At 45.6% G+C, this 20850-nt stretch overlaps 1 protein-coding gene across 9 annotated transcripts in view; it reads left to right on the forward strand.

Moving 5' to 3' along the window:
* fam172a (family with sequence similarity 172 member A) overlaps positions 1–7858 on the forward strand; it is a 116843-nt gene extending 108985 nt beyond the window's left edge. For 6 of the 9 annotated variants that reach the window (XR_008695526.1, XR_008695524.1, XR_008695528.1 and 3 more), the window contains one exon: positions 6797–6924. Coding sequence is in view for 3 of the 9 variants with exons in the window: in XM_055511242.1 (XP_055367217.1) it covers positions 6797–6957 (161 nt within the window). In the remaining 6 variants the exon portion in view is untranslated. Of the gene's footprint in view, positions 1–6796 lie in introns of all 9 variants that reach the window. The other 3 variants (XM_055511242.1, XM_055511243.1, XM_029162643.3) reach the window with 1 other exon arrangement.
* Positions 7859–20850: the final 12992 nt, after the last annotated feature.

Raw genomic sequence — 20850 nt, forward strand, 5'->3', positions numbered from 1 at the left:
TCTAATTCTTTTAGTCTTCGTAGTCTGAGGCCGAATGTAAAGGTCAGTCAGCTCCTGTAGTTTGTAGTGTCACCAAACATAAGCTGCTATTTTGTGAAAATATTTATACATATTTCCGTATTCAATGGAAGGAGACCTTAAACAGGATGCCTTGTACTGAACATTCCCTGTATAATCATACATTTACATTAGCAGTTACACGTTACATGGCACAGAGTATCTGGTATTGCTCTTGTGTGGAGCTGAGATGAGCCGGTGAGTGAAGGAGGGCTGTGTGCGAGGTGTGTGCCGCTACCACGGCCGTGTGTGGATGGGGGTTCTCACACTCAAGGCCGCCTTTTCTTTGACATTGATTCTGTACGCGGCCTGTCTTTCTTACAGGTGCAAGGGCGCCTCTCTCACCCCCTGTCCTCCTCCTCTAGCTCTTTTGTGACTGAGTGATGTGTGCATGTCTGATATTGTAGAGGAGTCCGCGTGCGGCTGCACATGTGTGTTTTTCAATGCCCGGTATTGTGCCGAAGGTGCTGGGGAGCCGCGTGCGTGTGTGTGCCAGACCTCATTGTGTTGGAGTAGAGCAGAGGTTGTGTGTTTGTGTGTGTGAGGCCTGAATGTGGGAGAGTGAAGTGCTGTAGCAAGTGTGCGGCTTAGCTCGGACGTGGTGATACAGACTCTGTGCTTGTGTGTGTTGGGGGCAGAGCCGTGTGCGCATGCTCCGTCTCCACCACTGTCTTTGGCAAGGTTGTCTCTCCTGACCCTTGCCCAGGCGTCATGTGTGTGTGCGTGCGTGTGCGTGCGTGCGTGCGTGCAGCGCCTCTGCTAATGGACAGTCTTTGTGGGGGCCTCTCTTTTCAGCAATGCTGCTTTTGAGACACATTGTGCCCGGGCATAGAAACAGAAGCTCTCCATTGCCCCTCAATAGGCCAAAAACAAAACCATGTCAGGCGAGCTAGCAGCCCCCGAGTGTTTGCCATTTAAGTCCTGACCAATGGCGGCGCAGCCTGAACAAAGGCCTCGGACAGGCAAGGAGGCTCGCACTGTTTACAGTGTTAATGTCTGGGTGGCACTCCCAACAAGGCTCCTCCAACCACGTGTGTGTGTGTGTGTGTGTGTGTGTGTGTGTGTGTGTGTGTGTGTGTGTGTGTGTGTGTGTGTGTGTGTGTGTGTGTGTGTGAGAACCGTCTCGCTCGTCCAGCGTCCCCCTTCCGTCGCATAGGCACACTTAGCAGGTACGTGTTGTGTGAGTTTGAAGGAGAGCAGCCTATGAATCTCAGTTCGTCAACGTTTGTCCTCCAAAATGGTGAAAACCATTGTTTGTATTGTTTTTCTATTCCAATTTAAAAAGAAACGACTATATTGTTGATTTTCTTAAGAGCAAATGATGTCACGTGGTGTGATTCGTGCATGTATGCTTCATTTTAATATTTGAATGCCATTCTAATGAGGCTGTCTCCAAGATTTATGACATAAGTGCATGAGAAAATGCACAAACAACGTCCACGTGAAATGTCACGCGCGGCGTCTCGTCTCGTTTCAGCGGCGACACGTGAAACAGCTGACATTGAGAGGCGCTGTCAGAGGCGAGGGTACTGTACGCTTGGGCTTTCGATTTTACTGAAGAGGCGAGGGGAGAGGCTGACACTGGTATCAAATAGCCTGCGCCGTCCTTGGACTGGGGGTTATCTTGTAAATACTGCGCTCCAAGTCTATAAAAGTGAGGGTCCTTTATGACAGCCAAGGCCACTCATTCACATTAAAATAAAAAAGCACTCGGCGCAGTCTCAGTGTCTGGGTAGGTAGGCGACGAGCGGGGAAGGATGGATGAAGGGAGGCAAGTGAAGGGAAGGAAGTACAAAGAGGTACAGTGTTGCGCCGTCTTTGTGCGGAGTCCTTGTTGTTGCAAGTTTCCCCCTGCCTGGAAATATTACCAGGAATGTGAAGCAGCTCAGGCTGGCTGATGATTTTAGCAAGTTAATGCGATAGTCTCCCCTCTCTGGGCTTTCGCTTGATTTTGTTTCCCTGTGTCTCTCTCCTGTTTGTGTTTTATTCTAAGTAAATGCTGAGTCCCCTCAGCGGCCCCTGTAGCTAGTGATTCAGGTTCCTCATCTCTGGATGTGTAATGAGTTCTGCCTTGTTTTTGTCTGACAACAGCACACAATAATAGGCAAAGTAATTAAAAGCAGTGCGAGGGGGGGGGGGGGGGGGGCAGGGGGGCAGACCCCACTTACTGACGAGCAATAAAAATGAATTGCATTCAAGGAACAACAGTGGTATGACTGATTTAATGAAATGAATTCCTTTTCAAGTCATTTTTTTCAGTTTAATAAATACATTTAGATTTAATTTGCATTGGCACCGAGGACGACGTCTCCATGTTTTGCTGTTGAGCAGCGCTGGCAGTGCGGCGGAGCAGCTGTCACCTGCCCCGGACGCTCCTTGACCTCGCTTCCAGTGGCGCCGCGTCCTGGCCTCCGTCGACAGGCGGCCGCGTGGGGCAAAAGTGACGTCCTCCATATTCACGCATGGCGGCAGGGAAGATGAAAACCCACACGAGTGACTGTAGGCGTGCGTGCATCTCGTGTGGACGAGGAACACACACACACACACACACACACACACACACACACACGCACACACTGTGCACATACTCTCACACGCGTTGGATCATCTAATATCAGACAGTGTCAGGGGGCGGAAATCCGATCGTCTGACAACCAGGATACAGATAGCGATTCCCTACCAGCGATCCATGCAACAGATAGTTTCCACAAACAGCGGCCCGGCTACGGTTTCAGCCGGGCCAGTGGCCGCGCCACAACACAATGCTGCTGCCTCACATCGCGATAAAACAAAAGCTTAGGTTACCGTCGATAGGAAAACGATAAGAAAACGCACTGTTTGTGTTGGAGTTTTTGATGAAAACTTTGACAAGAGGAAATGAGAAAATGTTTGCTTTTCCGTGCAAATAATATCATGTATATCAGCCCTGTTAGGTATTCTCTTTTTGTAATTTCTGCCTCGTGATTTTATCATCGTTCAGCTGCTTTTTTTTTTTAATTGAAGCTCATTAAATGTTTAAGCCCTATGTCAGTATATTGCATTAGGCACTTATAATTCTATTTACAAAGAAAAGTATCATCACTTTACATTTCCCCAGCCCCAAAATCCTCGTAATAATTTGTATATGTATTTATATTATGAATGAATTAAAGAAATATTGCCCTTCACATCAATGTAATTACGAATCACAAAAAACGAGTTTGATTCTAATAAAATAGGCCATTTGTACATAAGCAATTAACTGGTGCGGCTTTAAATAATGTAGCCCAGACGGAACCTAATTATAGTCAGCACGCTTTGATTCGGGCTTTCTGTCGGAGCATCACTCGGGGCGTCACTTTGGCTTTTCAGTCACCTAACGTTTGTTTTGAAATTTGTGACAATCAGAGGCGATTACCATTTGTAACAGCATGCGGCGTTTGGTGCAGAGGGAAGAAAGCATGGCCTATAGCTATGGCAGAGTTGCCTTGTTTCCTCTTTAGCAGCTCTAAACTCTCCTCCTCTGTTCCCTTCCCTCGCTGCACACAGATGATAACAAGTGCATGTGTGCGCGGGCGTACGTGTTGGACGGCTCGGTGTTCGGAGGGAGGGTGCAGCAGGTACTGGAGAATGTATGCGTAAGTGTGTGCCGTCGATGAGTAAGTGTGTGTGTGCGTGTGTGTGCATGTGTGTGTGTCAGTGTCTTGTAGCAGCATAGAGTCAGATGGGGATCAAACAGCCAGTCAATTACTCTGAGAGGACTCCAGTGGCTGTGACAGAGAGGAGAAGTCTAAATATCTGGGATCAAATGCGCTCCTCTGCCTGTCACATACTGGAGCAGCTCCTCTGGGCTCAGTCAACACCCAGGATGGTCAACGAGGCGGGCGAGACTCTGGACTGAAACTGTGCCGTGACCCTGAGCAGGGGTCACTGTGTGTTCATGGCGTCCTTTGCTGAATCAGTCAAATATCTTCTCAGTGTCAATGTTACTAGTGCTAATTACAAACACTTGGTGCATCTTATATAATTTTTTACTTAACATCTCACGCTAATGACATTGTTGCTTCTACAATAAACCCCTTCACATTAGAACATGTAACTTAATTGATTTCTGGTTCATGCAGGGAGGCACATCTACACACAGGGCACTTTATTTTCACTTTGATTTATTAAATACAAGCTTTAATTTATACTTGGAAAAAAACTGCTCATCGTGTTTTAACAATACATGAAATCAATTACCCATAAAAATTAGCTTAGGAGATGAAAAACTTTTTCAGTAATGCACTGAAATTGGGGATAAAATAGTGCTCAGTGGCTGTTTATGGGTTCACTTTACACACAAGATGCAGCCAAATGACACATCATCGATCCCCACATCTTTTAAAGACATTACTTTGATTTGTGGCATCGCTGAGGTAATTCTACCCCTCTATATGGGGTTCCTCCCCTAAATCAGCGGCCACATCTCGGCTTTGACAACATCCATTAGGTCCGACACACTTTGGCTGTTAAAGAAAGAGTGGATGTAGGCTGTTAAAGGCCCATTTAAGCCCGTATGAGAGTGGGTTTATATCTACAGTATGTCTGTGAGGGTTGTCTGAGGGCGGGGGGGGGGGGGCTTCCATCATGGAGCGGGGTGGAGCTTAACGCCAGAGTCACTGGAGGGGCACGGGCTCATCTGCATATTGGCACGGAGACACCCCCTCGGTAACCCTGAACCGAGATGGGATGGGGTGGGGAGGCTGGCGGCGTTCTGCAGGAGTTCACCTCCAGTTCAGGGTGAGCGCGAGAGCTCTGCGGCATCGACCGCTTCTGCGGGAGGGAAAAGAGGACAAAACAGAAGTAAAAACAGCGAGGTGGTGCTCGAGACAGGAAAATGGAGGAAGTGGGGGGAAAAAAAGCCCACAGTGCCCTAAATTGGCTATAAATGATAGATTAGAGGTGTGAGAGGGCTGTGTCTTTGTTTTCTAGGGATGGGTGTTATGTTGAGCCCTACACAGGTAGAGTCACTGACACTGCCGGGTTATTGACTGCCATGATTGCCAGGCCAGTAAATTTGACCCAAGGCACTGACAGCCGCCTGCACGCTATATAGCGAGCAGCGCCGGCCCCTTATCTCGGTGAGATCGAGAACCCCCTTACATACCCGTACACACAAATTACACACTCGCACGCAAACAGAGAACCCAGAGACCCCGCACTTACCCCTCGTTCCTCCAGACACACACACACACACACACACACACACACGCAGCCATCTCCATTAATGCGCCCAGGCAGGGGTCAATCTAATAAACAGTGGGTCAGTGCAGTGGTCATCAGAGGCCTGTCTATGGTGAGAGAGCCTTTAAGGTGCTTCCTAATTGTATCCCTGAGGCCTGTGCTCCAGCTTTTTATAGCCTATACGAAGCACACAGAGGAGGAGGAGGAGGCAGGATGGGGAAAGACACTGAAAAAACAAGAATTAAGGAGGCATTTCTAATCTGCGTGATTGGATTCATCCAGGAGGGTCATGCTTTCAACCTAATCCAGGCAAACTATCTGATTCACTGTACTCCTGTAAGCTTATCCCTTCTCAAACCTCACGGAGGAAATTGGACGGATGCGTTTGAATTTTCTTATCTGTGACAAACGTAACAAAGGTCCCACCGAAAAGGGTGCAAACAAATGTTCCAAAAACAAAGCCTCATTACTGATCGGCCTGATTTCAGTCACCTTCTCCGCCCGTGAGCACGTGTGCCCTTTTCCTTAGATGTATCGAGGGATGAAACTCCTAACAGCGTTGTGCAGCAAACCTATTTCCCCGCCGGGAAACAGGAGGACACCTCAATATGGCTTCTCAAGTCCGGTTACAGCGGCGTTGCTAAGCAGCTGAGCTGCTAGCCAGCGGCGGCAGAAACAAGCTATTATCTGTTATCGCTGAATGGTCGGTGAGCAGGCATGGAGACAAGTCAGGCAGCAGCTGCGGCTATGATCTGTCCTCATCATCGACGCTCTGATGCAGATCCAGGGTGTTCTATGGCAGGTCTGTGTGGCGGGGGGGGGGGGGGGGGGGGTGGGCGTCCTCAGGATTGCATGCTATCTATCTGAAAAGCTGATTTGCGATACCCTCACCTTTAGGAACCTGAAGCGAATGGACCGCATTTCAATCCAGCGGTGACCCCCCAACTTGGGAACCGGCTAACCCGGACGGGGTCAAAGGGAAACCCAGCACGGCTGCCCCCCCCCCCCCCCCCGTTACTGCCAGACCACCTGATATGTTTGCAAGTTACCGCTCTCCAGCCGCAGTCTTGCATTTCCTCAATCAGCTTCTTTAGAATGAATGACTACCGCTCCACTGGTTTCACTTAGTGCGCCCATTGTGCAGAACTCTGGTTTTGTTGGAAGGCCTGAGATGGAAAGTGGGGGACGTGGAGTGGTGTTAATGATCAGGTGTCCACTTGGATAACATATTAAGGCTCTCCCATTGGAGTAATAGGTCACAGACTGCCGTGGCTGTCATGCAGAAGGCCTGCGCTTCGCACGGGGCAGTGTAATTCACTGTGGGTGTGCTGAGACTAAACATCTCATCTAACGCTGTTCATTTATTTCCACAGTTGCCAAACCAATTGTACCGGATGCGCCGCTACAAATGTAATCATGTTAAATTATCCACGTGCCCCTGCTTCGCCCGCGGCTTTTTTTTTTTTTATTATTACAGTAAGCAAACGCCTCGCTCGCCGCGCTCATGCTCCTCCTGTTTGTCTTCCGCACGCAGGCACCGAGAAGCACGAGCTGACCTCCTGGACGAGCCTCCGCTCCGTCTTCAAGTTCTTCGGCGAGGCCCTGAACGCGCGGGAGGGCGAGGAGGCGGAGGAGAGCGCCAGCGCTGTCACCACGCGCAGCAGCTCGCTCAAAAGCAAACACCAGGATCTGTAGACGCCCGAAAAACAATGCCTCGGAACAAGTGGTGGTGGGGGGGGGGGCTTGTGAGGGATCATACAGGGGAGTTTTTAGCGACGGAGGCTAAGGTTCCACTTCCCCTCTTCCATCCCTTCTCTCTCCGGCTCCTCTTCCCGGGTGTCATTTCGTCCCTGCAGACCTCCCCCGGCTCCGCGCGCGCGCGCACAGCCTTATTGTCGCAGGGGACGGGAGTGCGGGGGTCACCGTGTATACATCACAATAGCGTTTTACATTACTTCCAGATGAGCGCAACTGTCAAAGCAATATGGGCCCGAGTGTCGGCGCTTCCCGTGGGCTGCGGTTGCGGTGCCGCGGCGGCACAGATTGGGGCTGACAGGAGCCGTGCACAATGCGCCGTGGTGCACCTCTAATTGTCCTGACATCGGCCTGAACTGAGCTAATGCCCTGCCTGCCCTGCAGTCTGCCCTGCTCTGCCTCCCCCTCCTCTACGACACCCCCCCCCCCCCCCCCCTGCCTGCACTGCTTATCCTGAAATCAGCTCAGTCATCATGAAATCTTCTGATGTCCAGCACTATTTCAGCTCCCGGGCTCCCGTCATCCTCATTTTCTTATAGGGCATGCTGTGTTTTGTTTTGTTTTTACTACGCTTAATTGGTGAGCTTTTGTTTTGTTTTAACAAGGACTTTCATAGATCTGACTTTGCGTAAACTGTCTGTAACCTGTGCTTATAATAAGAGAGATCCTTTGTTCTTTAATTTCTCAACCTTGAACTAAGAAGATTTTTAATATTAAGCCTGTATTTCTCATAACGGCAAGTGTTTGCGTTAGAATATCTCTGGGTTCGAATTGCAAAAGTCCATTTCCTATTGTCTCTTATAAATATATATATATATATATATATATATATATATCTTTTTTTTCATTTTTATATCCTTGAAATTGATGTCTCCACATGATTGAATGTGATGAAACAAATAAAACAAACACAACCTGTGCTGAATATGGAAGATTCAGGCCACTGAGCATATTTAAAATCACTTAAAGTCAAGCATCAAAATAAGTTTGAGGGATATCTCATTTTAACAGGAACCAAAAGTCAGCTCACAACACTCATCAAGCCTCAATATATCACCTTACACATGTCAGGAAATCCAAGATTTCAATATTAGCCAGAGCGATATTTCCTTAGATGCTGGAGAATTGTAACATATGTGTTTTTCCCCTTTTTCCTTCCACCAAAGTACTTTTCTTGTGTACTTAGAAGTGACAAAGTCAGCTCCCTGCTCAGCTGCACATAATCTGACTATGTGACACAAACACGATAACATTCCCTCCGTGAGGCTGGTGTTTTATAAGCCACTCAAGGCTTAATGGAATACATTTATAATGTGTCTTGACATTAGTCAGAACTCGAGCCGATACCTTAGACACGTCCTCAAATCTATACTTTTTGTTGTTATTTCAAATGGTGATCACTGTTAAAGTTTTACACTGTGAAATCCTGCCTCTCCTCCCCACTGTGTGTGTGTGTGTGTATGTGTGTGTGTGTGGTTTAGGGCTTTTGTGGATTATCTTTCTGCTGTAATGAGACAACTGCGGCTGATGGTTGCAGGCCTAATTTCCTTTTAATTTGATTCACATCTCTCCAGGTTTCAGCAAAGAAGTTGGCTTATTATTTGATTTGATGAGTTTCATTTCAAGATACCATTGCTCATCTTTCTGCTTTTCAGCTACAATCAGTTCATTTTTCACTCCATAATTTGTATATTGTTGCCTTAGGAATAAACAAGGATCTGCTCTCTGTTTTTAATAATATCCAGCAAGCCATATGTGAATGGAACTAAAGATGTAAAAGCAGCCTGAACCCAAAGCGCAGTCGGCAAATAAAAGGAGACTAAATTGGCCAATTGCTCTTAAAGACATTATTTTTTGCAGATGGTTTCTATGTTGTGTGGGTTTAACAACCGTTGTTTTATCAAAGTACAAGCCTTCAGATTTTATGAAACCGGGAGTTTTCTGCCAGGTTACAGTTTTCTTTCTTACAATGTTTATCTTATTCTCTGTTGATCCAACTGATTTTAAGGATTTGTCTTTGAAATAATTTTTGAGTCTCTGCAAAACAGTATTTACTTTTACATGATTAATTTGATTTTTGTAATTAACATTAAAAAATGACAAAGGCAAATAAAGGCAACCTTTGAGTCTTTAAAACGGCTCCTATTTTATTTTTGTTTTGTTGTTGTTGATGCTTTGTTTTTTGTGTGTCATTTATCGTCCGCACCTCACATGACAAGTAAGTTCTAGCACTATTAATTCACTGGAGGGAAGTTAAATGTCTTCTCTAATCAAACAACTGATTCAACTTTAATTCCGTTTTCCGGTTAAATAAAGATTAGAACGCTGACTTGTGCCACATGCACGGCTGCCTCGACAGAGCGCGGACGCGTCACTTAGAAGTGTGTCAAAAGAAAAACAAACTATAAACACTAATTCTTGGTCATTAATTTTGGTAAAGTGAGCCCCCCTCCAACTCGGTGAGGTTTTACAGCACCATTTGTTTTCACACGGTGAAACCGATCAGGTCATTAAACGCCCCCTCAATAAATCTTTAGAAATCTTTTCCATTAACCCCTGAACAACAAGTGGAACCAGGCGAGTTCCCCTCACACTGTGTCGGGCCGCTGATTAAAGAGAGGCATTCAATCACACACACACACATACACACACACACGCAGGCGCGCGCACACACAAGCGAATTGGGCTCAACCCCCGTCTTTAAGATGCGTTCGGAAGCTCCTTGGGATGTATCGAACTTAACGCTCGTGTGATATTCAGGAGGAGAATCTCAGAGAGTTTTCCGAGTTCAATTAAATAACTCGCCTTCTGTCCGAAGCAGTGATGTGGAGGCACCGTAAACGCTGACCCCGAGTCAGTTGTGATCTGCAGCAGACGCACGGTGGGAAGAAATTCTACTTTCCTCCTCGATTCATACTTCGCCCTGGAACTTTCCCGTCTGTGAAGTTATTTTACAGATTATGTGACAACACTGGGAGTTGTTTGAAGTAAATGTAGCCGGGATGTCCCTTAATTGACAGCCAACGGGGGGAAACCTAAATCTAGGACGCCTGAGATTTCGTTTGGTACCCGATAAAAACTGCATCCCGTTCCTCCTTAAGTGACTTTGCGAGGGGTCGCGCGCTTTCAGATTGATCACTCATGCGTCTCTTTGTCACACGTAGCTGTCTCCCAACTTCTGAAGACGACGATGATCTCCTCTTGTCTGCGGGGTGCTAGTTTAAGCTCCCGGTGCTTCCTAAAAAATTCCCCTTCAAGGAGGGATTCCCAAATCAAACGAGAGCCCGTCTGATTCGCCCCCCCCCCCCCCCCCCCCCCCCCCCCCCCCCCCCCCCCCCCCCCGTCCTTAACTCGCTCGAAGTGAGCACAGCGTGTGAATGTATAATAGGTATGACTGATTTGATTATAGGTTTCACCATCGCAGCTATTGTCGTCAACTCCCGGGACAGACAGTTACAGACAGCACGCCGAATCATATCTGCAACAGAAAATAACATCAGCTGCGGAGCTTTAGGATGAAATCCTGCCAAATGGGGGGTCCGTGCTGCAATGTCAGATTTTGGAAGGAGTGGGTGGGCTGGGTGGGGTCCTTGACATGTAAAGCTGAAGGACCCCTGTGCTGCCACAGCCTGATATATCAATTTTTACTTTAAGAGAGTCGCTGTCACGCTTGCTCGCACCGGCCCGCTCTGATATGCGCGAGATGAACTCTTTCCAAAGCAACCGGGCATTAGGCAAAGTTGGAATGTCACCCCTCGACAGCCCCCCTCTCACAAAACACGCTCTCTTTCCTTCAGCGGATCACTGTCAGATCACTATTTGCATAATTATATGCTCAGCTCAGAAGAGAAAACTAACCCCCAAATTTTACGGGTCAACTAGCTGCAACAATCAATGTTTTATCGGCTCCACTAAGGCAAAAATATCTTTAACAATCACGGTGGAGGAACTCCCTTTCTCTCGCCGCAGCCGCGTCTCTATCAATTCAATGCAATTACTTTATTGGCGTGACTGCTTATCAGAAACAATATTTCTAAAGCAGTTTAAAGAAAAATGGAAATCCACCCCCCACCCTTGCCTTCAAAAAAAGACCCAAGCAACCAACCTCCCTCTCACTACGTGAGCAAACACTTTTCGTCTATTGACGGGGAGAAAATGTCTGGCTTAAGCTTGGAGGTGCATTCAAGATTGTATCCCTCCGCCTCCCCCCTTTTGCTCTGGCCGCCTCTGTGCTGTGTTTTCGTCGGCAGAAGGGCTCTTTAATATAGAGCCCGTGCGCCCGAGCACAGAGCTCGCCGGTCGTTTTCGTTAGACATCATTACATATTCATTGACTTGCAGAGAAACCATTTAATCCAGTGGAAACAACTCCTCTTCAATCGCCTCGCTCCTTCGCTATTCTAATAAGGGCTCGCACGCACTGAGACGACAGGCATTTGGGGGAAACACAGTAACTTGGGCTTTGTTCTGCAGGACGAGGAAGGTGCATCTCTGGCGCACAGGTGTTGCACCGAGCGCAGTGCTGGGCCCCTTATGGGCTTGACTGGTCCACAAAAGAACATTCTACTCGCTGTCATCTCATGTGCGAGATATCACACGTTTAGTGTACTTATGGGTACAACTGCAAAAACATACTCTGGCAAAGTTCTAAGCAAACGGTCCCAAGAAAAGGAGAAAAAAAAACCTGTGCAAGCTCTGGTAATGGTATCCTGGGCTTTCTCCGCTAACGCACGCGCGCGCACGCGGTGATCCGCTATTCCTCTGCCTTTGCTCTCACCTGTCGTGGAGCTGCAATAAAAAACACTATTACAGCCACAGAGTGTGGAAATATGCAAGTCAAATCGCCTATTCCAGCAAAACTGTAATTCCCCAGGTTATTATAAGAAGCGCTGGGCTGGTGAAGAGGTGAAGAGTGCCTTTAGAGACCAAAATCACCAAGAAACTGCCAGACTCAGGTCCCCGTGGGAATATAATACGTATATTAACGGGAAGTTATTGTAGTTGCGTTCGTTGGCATTTTCTTTTCTCGGCTTTCTTGTCTAATGCCTGTAAGTAGCCACTCCACCAGCAGCATGGCTTAATGTGTGTGTGGTGCGTGCTTGAGGATCCTGGAATATAATACTGCGATTGTGGGACAGCTGTTGGCAGAGCCGTTTTACGGTGTTCAGTCCATTTGGCTTTAATAGCAGCTTTCAGGCAGACCGCTACTCTATCCCCTCACCGCCCCCTCAATTACACCTCCTCTGATACTCTGCTGGCCTAAAGACTCGCGCAGTAAAAAAAAGACCCTCTGAAATGCAATACATTTGAAGAATGGGCTCTGACTTTTAAGATTTGGGGCTGCGCTCTCTGATGATTTCAGGAAAGCAATGTTAGGCAAACGGCGACGAAGGAGGGAGGAGAGGAAGTGTAACCGCTCGCCGGCCCGATTTAACAGGCCACCGACGGCTCGCTGGGGAGAATGATTCATTCTGTGCTGATGGATGACAGGCAGGGTGAAGGGGCTCTAGGTAGGCCTGTGATCCGGGCCTTCGAGCCCCACCGGCTGTCCGAGCTCCTAAAACCAGGCGCGTGGGTCGTTTAGCATTGTCATTTGTTACATTTCTAACATCATGTTATCAGATTTTGCCTGCACGAGCTTCTGTGTTGGTTGTTTATAACACGCCCGTTTAGTCGCCCCCAAATAAGTACATTGGTTGTGATGTGTAAAGTAATGTTTACTAGCAGTACTTATAATAATAGACTTATATACGTATAGAAAAGGGCAAGTTTACTTCTCACATGCCTTAGTCATTTACGTTTACCTTATATACCTTATTTAGTCTTTATTTAACAACATATTTATTTATTTCATATATTTAAAAACAAATTTTGTTTTCAAAGTTTCAACAAAATACCATTTTTTTTCATAAAAATGCACAAGATCTGACATGTTTTATAGGAAATAATTATGTTTTTTAATATATATATATATATTAATACTCACCTAATCGACTACATGAAGATATTTTATAGTATTGCCATTTTCCTTATTTTAAAGATAGTGCATAAAAACATTTATTTATTTATCGTAGATCTAAATAGTAACAAACCAACTTTATCACCAATGTTAAGTTTTAAATTAAACTAAAGGGAAATGCATTACTTCTGTGGTTTTAAAATATCATAATCAAACACCATCAAAAAGTCGATTTTCAAGTATATTGAAATAAATGCTCTCTTAAAAGAAACAATGTGGAATTATTAGTCGAAAGAAAAAAAACAAAAAAGCGGTTTGGGCTGTATAGAAAAAAAATTAACGAAATTTAACAATATATAAATACTTATATAAATACACACATTTGAACACATTTTATTCATAGTTGTTTTCAGACATTTGTTATGGAATTCTCCTGAAAAAGAGCGTCCGTAGCGGATTGTGATTCTCAGTTTGTGTGTGAAAACAGATCAATTCTCCTCATAAGCCTTTGTAATATCACTAACAAGAACGCCACCAGTGCACTGTCATCGAAAAGCAAATATTAGAAGAATAATCTAATTGTCGGTGACCATAATGAATCGAAGCAGGTCGACTGTGTATTAAACAATTTTTTCTTGCTCTTAACGTAACGAAATAATGAGATATTTCCCAAAAGAAGGTGAAATCTTCCTTAAATCAATATCGCACTGGAGTTTGCCAGATATCGATTAGTTGACGGTTAAAGGCAAGGCCTTGACTTGCGATACAAAGGAAAAACCTGCCTTTTTAACAAGTCATTCACCGTAAGTATTTTCCAAAAACATGGCTTCTACAAAAGGTTGATTATTATTACATCTAACCCATATTTTATATGGATTAGTATTTATTTTTCATTGTTTATTTAAAGATTTTTAAGTAAATATCTCAGGTGAAATCAGAATAATGTTGCTGAGAATCTTATGTGATCTGTGAATCTTATAAGAAGTTATGTTGAAGCAAAACTATCTCAACTTCCTCTTTTATTGTTTTAGAGACTCCGAAAAAAAGAACATAAAAAGTTGGATTGAAAAAACTTTTTTTCTACTGCGCAGCTCCGGCAGAAAACCCCCAAACAGCTCAGCGTCTCTTCTCTTTTGGGTTTAAAATCTCTGAGACGAAGAAAAAAAACAACAACAACAGTGCAACGCGATATTAAATCACACATTATAGATGAGTTTCATCATGTGGACGCAGCCCTCCGAGGATAAACACGCCGGTGCGTGGGGTAAGAATAAGATCCAAGTTATTATTACTGAGGGAGCGGCCTTTCACTGGCAGCCCCCTGCATCCTCATTACATCCACCCCAAAAAGAGATGAAGGTTTAAATGAAGTTATTGCGATCCAATGAACTCAAATTAACCGGGCCACAGCATGACAGACAGCTCGGCGGGGGGGGGGTGCGGGGAGCTTGGAGGAGTATAGGTGCCGGGATTGGCAGGTGTATGTTTGATGTGCATTTCATGGTTTGCAAAGGCCCTTAAGTGAAGTTGGCTTCATTTTGAATCTCCGTGGTTAAGCGAGTTAATATATTTGTGTTATTAAAGGGCCTGCAGTCACCTTGCAGCCTGCTCTGTGATGCCGAACCCCTCCTCCCCATCCCGACGGCTTAGACTTTGTTCCCATCTATTCCATTTCTTTATCAGCCATTCAAATATAACGTTTCTCCCCGGCTCTCCCGTCCGCAATCTCTCCATCCGGTTGAATAGCTGTCTTTCTTGTCGCTAAGGTCCTCATTGTGTTTGCTACCTGAGTCAGCAGGGAGGATGAAAAGAGGAGAGTTTGACAGAGGAAGGACGGGAGGAAGGGGTAGTTTGACATGCAGGGGGGAAAGGCGGGGAGGCTGCGAGGAGCTGAGTGGATTCACCTGCTCCTCCGGTGGCGAGCTGTGACTGTGATAGTGCGTGTGAAGTTAACGACACAGCGGCCGACTCCACTTTATTGCTGTTTATCCCCGTAGCAACGGCTGTCAGGTGGTGACAGATTGGCAGCGTCTCTAATCAGTGCCCTCTTCCCTCCTCTCCGAGTCCCCTCTCAACTCGTTCACTTCGGAGTTTCCACGTAGGAATTGTTCGTAATGAGTATATTCCACCCCCGGATATCTGTATATAACCGGTTCACATATATATGTATGGATACATATATAACTGGTTAAATTAGACCCTGCAATGAAAAAGCAAAATACATTAAAAAGGAGTAGACGCGTTGCATTTTATATTAGAGAAACTCTCAAATTAAAACTCAAATTAATAAAATGCATTTTGGATTTGGTAGCTGTAATTTTAATCCGGTGATAAAATAACTTTACTCATTTTCTATATCTGCACAAAGTGCAACATTTTCACTGCAGCTCATTTCAAACAGCTTTCTCGCAGAAGAAAATTTCCTGTCGTCGCTTTCTTTGATCTGAAAATTACTAATAAAGTTGGGTTTCGAGTTCTATTGAGGATACTTTCTCTGATGTCACGAACATGAAAAGCACGTTGTTTACATGCGGACTGCTGACCGTCCAACCTATTTGTTTATCATATATTTAATATAAATATTTATAACAAATGTAACAAAAAATCAAAAAATCATACATTTTTGCTAAACTTTCGACATTTAATTGCATGCTAATGGATTGCGTTGTAAACTAAGACGTGTGTGAGTGAGCCTGACTTGTTCTTCGTCGCACAGAAAGATGAATGAAGAACGAAAAGCTCCTCAAGAGCGACGAATGCACGACCATAAAACCCCTCTAAGAAGCCACAGCCATATCTGCCCCGGTCTCCTGCACAGTCCGAAGAATAACACGGGACCTTAAGCTATATTTCACTCAGGACCTTCAGTGGGATTGGTGCTTATCTCGCCAACACAGCGCTGCTGACCTGTAGGCTGCAGCATGAGAGGTGTGTGTTTGTGTTGAGGTGTTGACCTGTCAGGGGGGACTTGTTAGGACTTTAACTCCGACTGCTGGCGGTCTCCAGACATCCGGGGGTGGCATCGATTTGAAACTTGTCCTGTCTAATTTGATGATAACTGCCCCGCCGCAGCACCATGGACAGCGCACTGTCTTGACCTTGCCTTGCTATCAAATTACCCCCGTCTGGGCCACGGTGGGAGCCCAGTACCCGTAAGTTTACTACAGACTGAGAGAACGGGGGGGAGAGAGAGAGATTTGCTTTCTCACCAAAGACAAACCTTCTCTGAGGCCACTGCTTACACTCTATAATACTGTAGTAAATCAAGTAGAGGTTGGTGGTTTACATTGGCTGATGCGCCAAGTGCCTATGTACACAATACAATGTTTCACCCTGAAGACACAGTCTGTCTCTACACGGCTTCCATCAGATTAATAAGACCTAATCTTCTAAACTCTTTTTCTGCCAAGTGGGTTTTCCAACTTACTGAGTCACCATCTTAAAATCATCTTGAACATCAGACAAATATTTTACAGAAGTAACAGAAGTATTCCTAAAGAAGTAGTGAAGATATATAAACTACTAAAATACACAATTGTGGGTGTGAGTTGGAGCTAGTGTTTAATCTATGCCATGACATGATACTTTATCAACCTGTCTGTGAAATTTAAATATTTTAATTAATTAGTATGATGAACTGTACAACATTTCCCTAGTTACAACTCATTATTACGTCTTCTTCCTGAACATTTGTGAAATTAGAGTTTGTGAAGTATGTTTAGACATTAGTCAAAGCATGTTTTGGAGGTTAAAGAGGCACGTCACATTTGTGAAGCAGATTGAAAGACTCCATCCGCTGCAACAGATCCTTCAAGTCATCTCTCTCTCGCACATAAAGCAACAGTTCTTCCTGCAACACTGAGGCTTGAAGTCAAAGCTAACAGAATATGTACAGTACGTGCGCGTCTGCTGAATGGACGTGCGCATCAGTGCATGTAAATAGATGCTAGGCAAAAGGAGAAAACAAGCAATTTATATTTTGCAAATCTTCTCAGAATAGTTACACCCCGTCAGCTGGTGCACATACTGTGGTAACAAGTTGATTTGGGAACCAGAATGTCGAAAGTTTGAGAGAGAGCCCAAGGCAGAAACGGGAGGAGGATTTACTGGTGGAGGGAGAGAGAGAGGGGGGGGAGGCCGTTTGATGGAGCTCTACAGCTTTGAGACAGCTTGTTAATTAAAACCCCAAGAGATGAGGCTCTGCAGCCACCGTCCATATCAGAGCACTGCTAACTATACTGACAGCAAGTTACTTAACAAGCCAGCGCCTCAATCCCATACCTTTTTATCACAGGCGCGCAGTGAGATATTTTAATTCGTTAAAATCCCACTGTGGCGCTGAAATATCTTGTTTTCTACTTAAGAAATTATGACAAACCTCGGTATTCTTTGTCATTCCGGGGATAGCGCCCAAATGGCTGCTTATTCTTCAAAATCCTCACACCAGCTTAAATGTGGCAAATTCGATTAAGGAAGGGAAGAAAGGGATGTCACAAAAACGAGCGAATTAGTCCAGACATAGGTTGGGTGGTATTAAATGCTTAGCTTTATATTCAGCCATTGGAATTATTTCCTAAATCGGAGTATAGCCGATGATTTCCGGGAGACGGAGCGGCCTCGGCGCAGACACGAGGAGGCTGCGTCACGTCAAAACAAAAAGCTACTGTATTTCCCTTTTTTCCTTTTTGGGTGAGTGCGTTTTCTGATCAGTTTCAATCGAGGTCATCACGCGCTTTGTCCCCGTGCATTATTCCACCTTAATTGAACCCTGCAACCCGCCCTTTGCCGGCGGGATCTCTGAGCTATTTCAACTCTATATGCATGTGTGAGATGATGGCTTGTTAAGTCGACGAAAACAAATACCAAGAGAGCCTTACTCAAACACTCAAAATGTATGACGGCCCCATGCCCATTGTTCAAAAAATAATTGAAATGCTGCTTCCCACTCTCCCCCCGCTCGCTAATAACGTGTTAGCCAAGTGCAGGCCAGCTCGTGTAAATAGCAGGAAGAGGAGACGTGGATTTGGGGGGAATGAGGTGAGCCTCGCTATGTTTGTGTCCTGTGAAGGCTGCAGGTGGAGGGGCCCCGTATACAGTACAAGCGAACCCGCTGTGCCACGCCACCCAGGATCCAACGGGGGAGGAAGTGTGACTGCGTGTGTGTGTGTGTCTGTGTGTGTGCGTGCGTGCGTGCGTCTGGAACACAGCTCAATCAACAATGGAGCCTTGCCTGTGGTTAAACTGCTCTGTAAAGTACAAAGTCCCAGCGAGGACCAGTTCTTACAACCTCTCTCCCCCTGTCCATCAATTTGTCATTTGTGTGTGTGTGTGTGTGTGTGTGTGTGTGTGTGTGTGTGTGTGTGTGTGTGTGTGTGTGTGTGTGTGTGTGTGTGTGTGTGTGTCACGCACTATTTGTTGTACTGTAGATGTGGACGTTCCTGAGCATTTACGCAGAATCCAGTGCCTCATTCCCTCGTAATCATTATAATTATACTGTACGAATGTTTCATTCGGTACGTGTGACGTGCTAGGAAAACAATTTTAAGTTCACATTTGTGTTTTGGCCCTTTTTAGATGAAGAATAGATGAAGTCACGATGGAGAAAAAGCCAGAAGCACCATTCACAGCCCACATGGACTGTACTTACACTTCGTTCATCTTCAGCCACCTGAGAAAAAAATCTATTTTCTTGATCTGTCCAGTGATTTACAGACACATTAAAATCATTTCCGGCTCAGATTCGATATGAAGGAACACGGCAGTTATAAAACAAACTAAAAATAGCACAGCCTTAAAATTCATAATAAACACGTGTCGCTGTTTTGGTTGCCATGAAACATTTGAATATCCAACTTTGGTGAATGTGAAATAAAACGCTTACAGAGCTCGGTCGCCATCGCATCGGTGGCTCGTTCCCAATGTGTGTAAAGTGCGTGTTTCTTTTGTCACTGGCTGCCGTATTAAGGCCCCTGCACCTGATCTGTTTGCGGCCGGTCTGGGGCCACGGCGCTTTTTAAGACAGCTGTAAAAGGCTCTCCAAGTCTCCAACACATTCATCAACGTCAGACACCGACAAGCCGCTATTTAGTGAAAGTGTAACTGCAGCAGTATATCTTAGAGCAGAGTGGGCCACTCAGCAAACAACACAATGGACCTTTTTCTGGGTTGTAACCAATCTAAAACAGATTAAAAAGTCTGTCAGCTGCTCGTTGCTTCGCTAAAAAACTCATAAAAATATCAAATTATTTGAAGGTTATTTTTAACAGTGTTATAATTAATTTGACGAAAGTAACGCTGTGCCATCATTGCGTCCGAGCCACAGCTCTGCACAGACATTATGTGTCATTATAGTTCATTCATAGGATTTTTCAGACAATGTGTCCAAATATTTCTTCTCTAAAGATTTTGTAGCCGAACTTAATTCTCTGTTTATCTTCAGATTAAGTCGGTTTGTCTAATTAATTAGACGTTATTTACTTGAAAATTGATTATTAAAGTCCTTTTAATTTCTTCCAGTATAATTTAAATGTGAATGGGTGTATATGTTCTGCAGCGACACGTTACTATAACAAACAATTAATTATCTAAAGCTTAAATATTGTGCGTGAGTCTGTTATTATCCGTTTGCATTAAAATTAAATACATTACTGATCGCTGGTTTTAAATCGATGTGATTCCACGGCTTAACAAAACAAACAAAAACGCCAGTCGACATAGGATAATGCAATTATCAAACTCCCCCACTATTCACAGTGAATGGCTCGAATAAGATTTGTTTGCAGCAGCTGAAACTCCTGGTTGAGAAATGGCCATTGAAAGAGCTGCGACGTGCTCTGCTGCGGGCTGAGCGCGCCGCCGAGGAGCGAGCGAGCGAGCGCGAGGGTATGAGGCGGTTCCTGTGTCAGAGGGTCCCACAACGCAGAGCGCCATCTAGCAAACAAAGGTAGCAACAATAACAGCATGGAGGGTCGGAGGGAGAGAGGGAGAGAGGCGCTCTTTGCGCACGCAGCGCACGCGGGCGCGGAGGGACGCCACAACAAAGCGCCGCGCGGCTCAGCGCTCTCACGCGCCCCGAAACTTTGGCTTTCGCGTGGACGTCGCCGCGCACTCGCAGCCCGCGACGCGAGCTTCGCGTTTTGCACCAGATCAAGACGCGGCGCAGCCCAGATCTATTAATTAGCGTTAGTGGAGCGTCTGCGGCTCTTTATTTCTCCGCCGCGTCGCACTTTTAATGGGCAGCCGAGAGGTCAAGGTGGCAACGCAGCTGATCAGTGGTCGCACGGAAAATGGGAGAACTTTTAATGTCAGAGTGGGCGAGGGAGGGGAGGGGGGGGGGGCGACCGGCGACTCTCCCACTTGACAAAAATCAATCGATACTATCACTCTCCAGATACATCACAGCGTTTTGCTGGGCATGTGTATGTGCACAGCAAACAATACATCTTCTGTCGAGTGCATAGTTCCCAATCAATTTTATATACAGTAGGTCTGATGCTGCTTCTGCTGCTGAGTGCTGCAAAATCGTGGATTTTTACCGTCTGACCAAAGAACGCGTAAATGGTAAATAATACGTGTCCGTCCTCGTCCACTTGCAGTAATATTCCCCCTTCTTCCTCGGCGCACTTATCCAAAGACACGGTTAAGTCGTCTTCAGTGTAACATCGCTGCTGGTAATGGTGGTGCAATAACAGCAACAGCAGTTAGAGCCATTTACAGTATAAGCAGTAATAATGAAGAATTATTATGATAGCGGCAGTAAAAGCCTGGTCACGAGTATAGGGGCACGCGCGCTATTAGAGCAGCGGTCGACGCAGAGATATATATACCTGAAACGATCACGTTCACTCCACTGCGCTGCGTTCAGCCGCCTTCAAA

The sequence above is a fragment of the Betta splendens genome, chromosome 9, assembly GCF_900634795.4.
Source record: "Betta splendens chromosome 9, fBetSpl5.4, whole genome shotgun sequence".
Classification (NCBI taxonomy): domain Eukaryota; kingdom Metazoa; phylum Chordata; class Actinopteri; order Anabantiformes; family Osphronemidae; genus Betta; species Betta splendens.